Source organism: Gekko japonicus, unplaced genomic scaffold (assembly GCF_001447785.1).
Source record: "Gekko japonicus isolate JY-2015 unplaced genomic scaffold, Gekko_japonicus_V1.1 scaffold3352, whole genome shotgun sequence".
Taxonomy (NCBI): Eukaryota; Metazoa; Chordata; class Lepidosauria; order Squamata; family Gekkonidae; genus Gekko; species Gekko japonicus.
In genome coordinates, this window is record NW_015160328.1 from 31,162 (window position 1) to 41,277 (window position 10,116).

At 51.5% G+C, this 10,116-nt stretch overlaps 1 protein-coding gene across 1 annotated transcript in view; it reads left to right on the plus strand.

The window, feature by feature from the left end:
* CCDC50 (coiled-coil domain containing 50) overlaps positions 1–7,943 on the plus strand; it is a gene marked incomplete at its 5' end in the record, with an annotated part of 39,061 nt that extends 31,118 nt beyond the window's left edge. Inside the window, 3 exons of the mRNA XM_015417035.1 lie at positions 706–785; positions 4,977–5,077; positions 7,514–7,943. Coding sequence (XP_015272521.1) covers positions 706–785; positions 4,977–5,077; positions 7,514–7,533 — 201 coding nt within the window. The remainder of the gene's footprint in view (positions 1–705; positions 786–4,976; positions 5,078–7,513) is intronic.
* Between the last annotated feature and the right edge of the window lie 2,173 nt (positions 7,944–10,116).

Below are 10,116 nucleotides of genomic sequence, written 5' to 3' on the forward strand. Positions count from 1 at the left end.
TGCTGCCTCTCTTGTTCACTGGGGGCTGGTATTTGTGGTTGAGGGAGGCCGTTAGCATCTCCAGGCCTCCCCTGGAGTCCTGTGTCCAGTTTTGGGCACCACATTTTAGGAAGGATGTTGACCAGCTCAAGCGTGTCCAGAAGAGGGCAACCAGGAGGGTGAGAGGGTTGGAATCCAGGTCTTATGAGGAAAGGCTGAAAGAGTTGGGTCTGTTTAGCCTGGGAAAGAGAAGGCTTAGAGGGGACATGATTGCAGTCTTCAAGTATCTAAGGGCTGTCATGTAGTAGATGGAGCAGGTCTATTCTCTCTCTTGCTCCAGATTGCAAGACTAGATCTAATGGGTGGAAATTACAAGGGAGTCGTTACCGGCTAAATATCAGGAGAAACTTCCTGACTGTCAGAGTGGTTGAGCAGTGGAAGGTATAGATAGGAACTCTCAGTCTGGGGCCAGGGATCCTCTGTATTCACGGTGCTTGAGGGTGGGGGGCAACAGTGGGGGGACTTCTAGTGTCCTGGCCCTGCTGGTGTACCTCCTGAGGGCCCCTGGTATTTCTGGCCACTGTGTGACACAGAGTGTTGGACTGGAGGGGCCATTGGCCTGATCCAGCACTGGCTTCTCTTACAGTCGTATGTCGATAGGGTCCTTGTTGGTCCTCCGACTGATCACAGTGAACTTAAATGTCCTCCTCTCTTCTCTCTGCCCAGCACGATACACATGAGTTGGTGCACCCGAGGACCAGAGAAGGTCACGAAGGTCACAGGCACAGGAGCGACAAACCGACACGGTAAGAGTTGGAGAGGTTCCATGGACACCTTCCTCCCCCAGAGGCCCCCGGCTGACTAGGCTGGGGTAAAACATTGGGTGGGTCTATGTTTCTGGCTTGCACCAGAACGTTGCTCCCCCAAGGCTGGTAAATGTGTGCCCCCCCCCAGTTTTCATTTCACAAAAATATGTACAGATATCTATGTAATACTTATACAGTTCTTAATATGAAATTCATCCTTCTCTTTTGTCGTCCAATATCTTTTACTAGCTTAATCTCAGTTCTACTATATCTTCTTCAGGTTCAGCTATGTATAAATTATTTCCCATCTGTCCCAAGAAAGGTCCTCTGGTTTGTTCCTTAACGCTATGCTCAGTTTGTCCATTTCAGCTATTTCCAGAATTTTGTGTTTAAGTTCTCTTATAGATGGTATGACTTTAGACGTCCAACGCTTAGCTATCATAATTCTTGCTGCTGTTAATAAACTATGGTTGTGGTCCTTTATTGTATCCGGGATCATATTTAACAAATACGTTTCTGGTGTTAATGGCATGTTGATTTTAAATATATCTGAAAATATTTTATTGATTTCCCCCCCAAAAGTTTTGTATTTTGTCACACCTCCACCAAATGTGGAGGACAGGTATGATCCTATATTCCTGCCGCATCTCCAACAGATATTTGATGCTTTCGGGAAGCATTTAGCAACTTTAGCAGGGGTCCAATGCCACCTGAAAAACATTTTATATATGTTTTCCTTATATGCCGTCGCGCTCGTATATTAAAGGTGTGTCTGAACTTGTCACGATCCTAGGCCCAAGGCTGAAGAACAGGGCTGCCAACTCAGTGCTGGAAGATTCCTGGAGATTTGGGAGGGTGTCGCTCAGTGGGCTAAAAGGACGTAAAGTCAACCCACCATTTTCTCCAGCAGAACTGATAAGTGTTGCCTGGAGATCAGTTATAACCCCAGGAGATCTCCAGACCCCACCTGGAGGTTGGTAACCCGAGCAAAGCAGCCTTTAGGCTTTGGGTCGCTGTTCTTCCACAAAGCAGAAGAGGAAATTGGATTTATACCCCATGGCCCTTCACTACCCGAAGGAGTCTCAGAGCGTCTCACAAACTCTTTTCCCTTGCCCTCCTCACAACAGACACCCTGTGAGGTAGGTGGGGCTGAGAGAGCTCTTTCGAGGACTGCTCCTGAGAGAACTTGTGACTGGCCCAAGGTCACACCAGCAGCTGCATGTGGAGGAGTGGGGAATCAAACCCCGTTCTCCTAGATTAGAGTCTGCGCACTTAACCACTACACCAAACTGGCCCTCCACCACTACACCAAACTCCTCCGACAGGCGAAGAAGGAGATTGGTTTTTATACCCCAGAGGACAAGAGGCCGTTCTTTCTGTGCAGATGTTTTTGGATTAGTGTTACCAACCTCAAAGTTGGGTTCTGGAGCTCTCCTAGAATTACAAGTGATCTCAAGACTACGGTTCCTCTAGAGGAAACAGAGGTGAACTCTCTGGCATTATACCCCACTGAGCTTCCTTCAATCTCCAAACCCTGCCCTCCCCAGGTTCCACCCCCATATCTCCAGGAATCTCCAAATCTGGATCTGGCAAGAAGAAGAAGAAAAGATTGGATTTATACCCTGCCCTTCACTACCCAAGGGAGTCTCAGAGTGGCTGACAAACTCCTTTCCCTTCCCCTCCTCACAACAGACACCCTGGGAGGTCGGCGGGGCTGAGAGAGCTCTGACAGGAACTGCTCTTTTTCAAGGACAGCTCTTATCAGAACTGTGGCTTGCCCAAGGTCATCCAGCCAGGTGCAAGTGGAGGAGTGGGGGAATCAAACCCGGTTCTCCCAGATTAAAAGAAGAAGAGATTGGATTTCTACCCTGCCCTTCACTACCCAAAGGAGTCTCAAAGCGGCTCACAATCTCCTTTCCCTTCCCCTCCCCACAACAGACATCCTGTGAAGTAGGCAGGGCTGAGAGAGCTTTTTTTCAAGACGGAAACTGTTCTTTTTCAAGAACAGCTCTTGTCAGAACTACGGCTTGCCCAAGGTCATCCAGCAGGTGCAAGTGGAAGAGTGGGGGAATCAAAGCCGGTTTTCCCAGATTAGAGTCTGCGCAGTAAACCACTGCACCAAACTGGGGTTGATTCCCCACTCCTCCTCCGCTTGCACCTGTTGGATGACCTGGGGCAAGACGTAGTTCTGATAACAGCTGTCCTTGAAAGAGCAGTTTCTGTTAGAATTCTCTCAGCCCCGCCTACCTCACAGGGTGTCTATCTGTTGTGGGGAAGGGAAGGGAAAGGAGATTGTAAGCCGCTCTGAGGCTCAGAGTGAAGGGCAGGGTGTAAATCCAATCTCCTCTTCTTTTCCCATCTGTTTGCTTATTTACTTAACTGTTAAGAGTGTTTGTTCATGAAAAAGAGCCGAATTCAAGTCTGGTAGCATCTTAGAGATCATTAAGATTTTTGGGGTGTGTAAACTTTCAAGAGGCAAAGCTCCCTTCCTCGGATACCAAGGGAGCCTTGAGTCTTTATACCTCATCCCCCCAAAACTCTTGTCGGTCTCTAAGGAGGTCCTGGACCCGGATGTGGCTCTTCCACTGCAGACCAAGACTTCCTGGATCCGTCTTTATAAAAAACTAGCAGTAAAGCCCGTTATGAAAGCAATACAACGGAATCTAGAAAGAGACTCTGGGGGAGTGCTCTGGCTTTGGGCAAACAGTGTCAATTTGCTGTGGTAACCTCAGCAGGGTATAATGACAGAGTCCACTGTTTTCTCCAGAGGAACTGATCTCTGCTACCTGAAGAGCAGTTGTAATTGTGAGTGATCTGTAGCCCTCACCTGGAGATTGGCAGCAATTGTTACCCAGGACAAAGTGGCTGGTTTGGAGGGTGTAGTCTATGGCATTCTACCTGTCTGAGGTCCCACCCCTCTGCAAACCCCACCCTCTCCAGGCTCCACCCCTCAAATCCCCAGGAATTTGTCAGCATGTAGTTGGCAACCCCATCTCCTTCCCAGCTAGCCACCAACCTACCATTATCTGCCCCTTTGACTTCAGCTGACTTCTGCCCTCCCTTCTGCAGAGCAGTTGTAATACTGAGTGCTCTCCAGCCCTCACCTGGAGATTGGCAACAATGGTTCCCTATGTGGGACTGACTGGTTTGGAGGGTGGAGTCTATGGCAGTGTACCTGTCTGAGGTCCCACCCCTCCTCAAACCTCACCCTCTTCAGGCTCCATCCCTCAAATCTCCAGGAATTTCCCATCTGGAGTTGGCAACCCTATCAGGACTGGCCCCAATGTGTTTTCTCCCAAAGGCCAAAGTAGGTGACAGGACCAAGCTTAGTTGCCTACCAACAGGCACTGAGGGGAATGTAGGGTTGCCAGCTCTAAGGAGGGAAATACCTGGAGGTTTGGGGGGTGGATTCTGTAGAGGGCAGCATTGGGCGGAGCGGAAGGACTCAGCAGGTATAATGTCATAGGGTCTACCCTCCAAAGCATCCATTTTCTCCAGGGGAACTGATCTCTGTCATCTGGAGATCAATTGTAACAGTGGGAGATCTCCAGGTCCCACCTGGAGATTGGCAACCCTAGGGGAAAGTCAGCTGCACAGCAGGGGGTTGAAGAGAATGGTTTGATGGCTGCTGGGCCAAGATTGGCAACAATAGTTCCCCAGGAGCCCCATCGTAAATGCACCAAACAATTCCTAAAGATTTTCCAAAACACTACTCTGTTTTGGGCTCCTGGGGAACTTTGAAGTAGCACCAAAGCTTTAAGATCTCTCCAGCTGTCACCTGGAGACTGGCAACAGCTTGTCTGGGGGGGAGTATGAGGTGTGGAATGGAGTGAAGTCCAATCAGCTTCCATATGCAAAAGACCTTGAAGGTTCCATATGCAACTGACATTCCAACTGCCTTGCGGGGAGGGGGGTGAGTTTGAGGTGTGGAATGCAGTGAAGTCCAATCAGCTTCCATATGCAAAAGACCTTGAAACACTGGGCGGGACTGCACAAAGCAGCCAGTCAACCCAGCCAGCGTCCATACACTAAAGGAGTGCATTTTAGAACTTTGGCACCCACTATTCAATTATATATAAGGAGAGATGTGTCATCCACTAAATCCATCATGAGAAAAGGAAGAGGCCGGGGGGTGTGGTATCTGCTCATGTTTTCCCCTAACGGTTCTCTCCGTCTCTCTCCCTCCCCCAGGCCACCACCGCCTCCCACGGACGACTTCGGCCACCTGGGCAGTCCGGCCGGCCCACAGATCTCGGCTCATCAAAGCCCCAAGCCGGACTCTTCTCATAAAGGTGAGGAGGCGTCCCAGTTCTCCTGCGCGAGATGCCAGATTGGGGGGGGGGCATTCAAAAGCAGGAAGGGGCCAAGTGGAAGGCTGGCGTCGGTCGGCCCGCGTGGCTCTCAGCTCTGCTTTTATGCCCGCTTCCCCAGTCAGTTGCCAGAAGGGTGGGAGGTTTGTCGGGACGAGGTTGAGACCACCCAAGCCGGGCTGGGCGGCTCCCGCAGGAAAAGAGGGCGAGGCTGGTTCTCCAGATGTGCCTCCCAAGCAGAGGAGGGGGACAGCTGGTGAAGAATCATAGAATGTGAGAGTTGGAAGGGACCTTGCAGGTCATCTAGTCCAACTCCCTGCACTCTGCAGGAGCAGAGCCGAAAGAGAGCCCTACAACATACCCGAAAGATGGTCGTCCAGCCTCCGCTTGAAAACGTCCAACGAAGGAGTATCCACCACCTCCCAAGGCCGTCTGTTCCACTGCTCAACCACTCTGACAGTCAGGAAGTTTCTCCTGATATTGAGCCAGTATTGACTCCCTCGCGGTCCAGATCTAGTCTTGCAATCCAGAGCAAGAGAGAATAGATCTGCTCCGTCTTCTACATGACAGCCCTTCAAATACTTGAAGACTGCAATCATGTCCCCTCTAAGCCTTTTCTTTCCCAGGCTAAACAGACCCAACTCTTTCAGCCTTTCCTCGTAAGACTTGGATTCCAACCCTCTCACCATCCTGGTTGCCCTCTTCTGGACACGCTCGAGCTTGTCAACATCCTTCCTCAAATGTGGTGCCCCAAACTGGACACAGGACTCCAGGTGGGGCCTGACCATAGCAGAATAGAGCAGAACAACCACCTCCCGTGATCTGGACACAATGCTTCTGTTAATGCATCCTAAGACTGCATTAAGAAAGGAGGGGGGGGGGGGGGGGGGTATGCCCTGAAGGGGCTCAGCTGGTTGTCAGTGGCCGGTGAGGTGATGAGCATTTTCTCCTGGGCCTACGCTGCCCACCAGTAGGATCCAAGCGGCGTCCCCACAGCAGTGTCGGAGGGATGTGGCCTGGAAACATCTGGCAGAGGGCTGGTGCCGGGAGGCAGGGTGGGTGCCTCTTGTTTGGGGCAGCAAAACTGGACCTAAAATACAGGCAGCCCCACCCGGGCCCCCTCCAAACATCCACATGCAGGAGATATCCGGAGCTTGAATCCCAAAGGAGACAGGAGATGATAGTCCCGCTGTACACTGCATTGGTCGGGCCGCACCTGGAGTCTTGTGTCCAGTTCTGGAGGCCTCACTTCAAAAAGGGATGTGGGGAGAAGGGAGCGGGTGCAGAGGAGAGCGAGGAGGATGGTCAGGGGCTTGGAGACCAAGAAGCCCTCCGAGGAAAGGCCGAGGGACTTGGGAAGGTAAAGTCTGGAGAAGAGGAGGTCGAGGGGGGACAGGATGGCTCTCTTGAGGTGTTTGAAGGGCTGCGTCACTCAGAGGAGGGCAGGGAGTCTCTCCTGTCGGCAGCAGAGAGGACTCGCAAGAATCGGTTTAAATTATGGGTTAAAAGATACTAGCTGGATCTTAGGGGAAACTTGTTGACACTCAAGAGTTGTGCCACAGTGGAATCGGCTGCCTGGGGAGGTGGTGAGCTGCCCCTCCCTGGCGGTCTTGAAGCAGCGGCTGAACCTGCATTGAGCAGGAGGGGTCGGACTAGATGGCCTGAATGGGCCCTTCCAACTCTGGGATTTTAGGATTCCAGGATGTAGAAACAGAATCCCTGGGATTTGCTAACCATAGTGCTCTTAGAATCATAGAATGTTAGAGCAGGAAGGGACCCCCTACACTCTGCAGGAGCGTAGCTGAAAGAGAGCCCTACATACCTACAACAGACCCGAAAGATGGTCGTCCAGCCTCCTCCGCTTGGAAATGTCCATTGAAAATGTCCATTGGCTTATGTACGTTTCTATCCAGCTCTTCTCCCCAGAATGGGCCCCAAGCAGCTTACAACGTAAGAACATAAGAGATGCCAGTGTTGGATCAGGCCAATGGCCCCTCCAGTCCAACACTCTGTGTCACACAGGGGCCAGAAATACCAGGGGCCATCAGGAGGTCCACCAGTGGGGCCAGGACACTAGAAGCCCTCCCACTGTCCCCCCCCCCCCAAGCACCAAGAATACAGAGCATCCCTTGCCCCAGACCGAGAGTTCCTATCCATACCTTGTGGCTAATAGGCACTGATGGACCTCTGCTCCAGATGATTATCCAATTCCCTTTTGAAGCCTTTTTCATCTCTCTATTCCACCCTTACAACAACCCTATGAGGTTGGCGAGGCTGAAACTGCGCCACTGGCCCAGTGTCCTCCAGCGACTGTCCGTAGCAGAGTGGGGGCGTTCAGACCTGGGTGTCCCAAATCGGTGCTAGCTCCAACCACTCTGCCACTCAGGCTGATGCAATATTTCTCTTTTCTTTCTGCAGGTTACCACTACAAGCAGTAGGCAAGCTAGACTTTGCGTTGATACTGACTCTCTTCTGTAGCAGCTATAACTGGAATACGTCTGGGAGACCTTCGGAGGGGTTCCCCCCCCTCCCCCGAGGGTTCCGGAAGCTGGACGGCCTCCGCACACGAACAGTGCCTCTTTTTCTTCTGCCTGTGGGTTTCTTTCTTCTTTGTTGTGTCTCTCCTCTCTTGAGGCAGGGCAGGTAAACCTCCCCTGGATGTAGCTGACCCAATCCTTCCCCCCCACCCCTGCCCTGCAGGCGGAAAATCACATTTAACATTTGCTCCCCTATCTACTGTACGGGCTCTGGAGCCGTCGTCATTTCCATACCTGTTTGTGCAACAGGGAGGCCTAGGAACGTATTACTGGGAGGCGCCATGGGGGCGTTCAGAGACCGGGGGGGGGGACAGAAGTGCCTCAGGCAGGGTGCGGAAGAATCCCCCTAGCCCCCCTTCCTCTCTCAGGTGTGCGCTCCACGTGTCCGTTTCAGCAGCACCCCAGAAAGGAATATACCACCTTCAGTGTTCCCTCTAAGCTGAGTTAGTGTGAGCCAGCTCACAGTCTTTTAGCCTCTGGCTCACACATTGTTGTCTTAGCTCAGGAAAGAGAGCTCCAGAGCAAACTAATTGATGCTGTAGCCAAATCGCTCACTCACAACTTAAATGCCAGTAGCTCACAAAGTGGAATTTTTGCTCGCAAGACTCCACAGCTTAGAGGGAGCGTAGATCCCTTTCTCCAAACTTCAGCCCTCACCTTGCCCAGGTTTCACTGCCCTGCCATCTAGCCCTTTTACTTCTTCCACTCAGTGTTTCAAAGTTTTTGCTCTCTCTCTCTCTCTCTCTCTCTCTCTCTCTCTCTCTTTCTCTCTCTTTTGGCACAATGACCGATATGCACAGTATAAATGTTCCTTCGACCACCCCCCCACACCCGGTTTCTTTCTCTTTTCTTCAGAACTCCTGCAGTGCCATAATCTAGCAGTTTGGTTTTATATATGTTTATTTTTATATGACATGGAATAGTCAAATGTTAATTATTTTTTACTAACGAGGCTGACATTTCCCTCCTCCTCTGTTGTTTGTGCCCTGTCAAAACTGTATTTATTCCTGCTCCACGTTCCGGGGTCGTTTGGGGTTGCCGAAGGCTCGCCCGCGCCCCCCGGGGGCCCCATTCGCTCTGTGCATTCAGCCGCTGTCTTGCAGCATCCGTGGGCAAAGTGCTCTGGTGGGAACCCAAAAGCTTTCTGCATTTTTGTCCTTTGAACTGGTGAGCAGACCTGAAAGGACTGTTTGGCTCCGGAAGGGAGAATCCGAGAGGGAATTGGAGAATCGACAAAAATCTTGCGCGCCTCCCCTCGCCCCTGGGACATGGGGGTCCAAGCAGTGCAGATGCGCCCTCCCGTGGCCAGGCTTGGGATTTTGAAGTCGGAAACTCTTCTCTTGCTCCCCGGTGACCCACACTGACCAGGCAGCTCTTAAAACGCTCCCGTAGAAGACAAGATCTTGGAGCAAAGCCTCCTTTCTTGTTCGTATCTGGCCACGTGCTTAACTTTGTAGGCACACTTTGGTTTGAGTTAAGATGCCTCCTAGGGATGATTCATAGGTGGGCGCAAAGAGAGGCCAGGCAGGATAACCTCTCCTCAAAGGATGCCCAGTGTTCACCAACGAGTGGTTGCTATTCGAGTTCTTGTGAGTGGGAAGCAGTGCAAAAAGCACGGCAGTTAAAATGCACCTTCCTCCCCATTTCTGACGCTGTTGGTTAAGTCTCATCTAGCAAACCAGGTCCGCTGGATTCTCAGCGTGTGTTGATGCTCCACAGAGAAAGGTGTGGCTCTCCGGGACGCACCCTGCGCTTTCAGTGCACGCAGGAAGAGCCCCCTTATGAAAGAGCAGTAGGGGGTCCAGTGCGTGTTTCGCCCGGTCGTTTGGAGATCACTCCAGAACTTGTGAGATCTGTCATGCAAAGGGCAGCAGTTGCACCTCTGCAGAAACCACTGTGGGTTTCCGCCGAGAATAACTTTACTAGCTGTTGTAGATTTTCCAGGTTGTCTGGCCGTGGTCTTGGCATTGTCGGACCTGACGTTTCGCCAGCAGCTGTGACTGGCATCCTTAAAGGTATAACCCAGAAAGATGGAGTACTCTCTCTGTGTCGAGGTGAGAAGAAAAATGGTAGGCAGGTAATTTATATCTACTCAGGAAGGTGGGGCCGGGCTGAGTCAGTATCTTGTAGGAGATCCCCAGGCTGTGAAACATGCTAATGGAGGAGCTTTCCTGAGGAGGTTCTTTTGTGTATGAATTGGCTGTTTCCTGAGGGGGTTCTTTTGCATATTTTGTCCTTTGACAAAATAACTTTACTCTCCCAGAATTTGGCCAGTCGCTCTCTGTCTTGGTCAGAACGCAGGATGGAGACTTGGGAGTAACGGAAGCAGCCCGCCCAGTTGCCCCTCTGGCTTTTCCGCTTTCTGGAAGCAAAGAGTGGCCCCGGGTGCCTCACTGTTTTCCCAGTGCGTCCTTTCAGTTCCCGTCATTCCGATGAACAGATATCTCTGTCTTGTGTCAAGCCAGGCAATTGGTCCACTTCGGC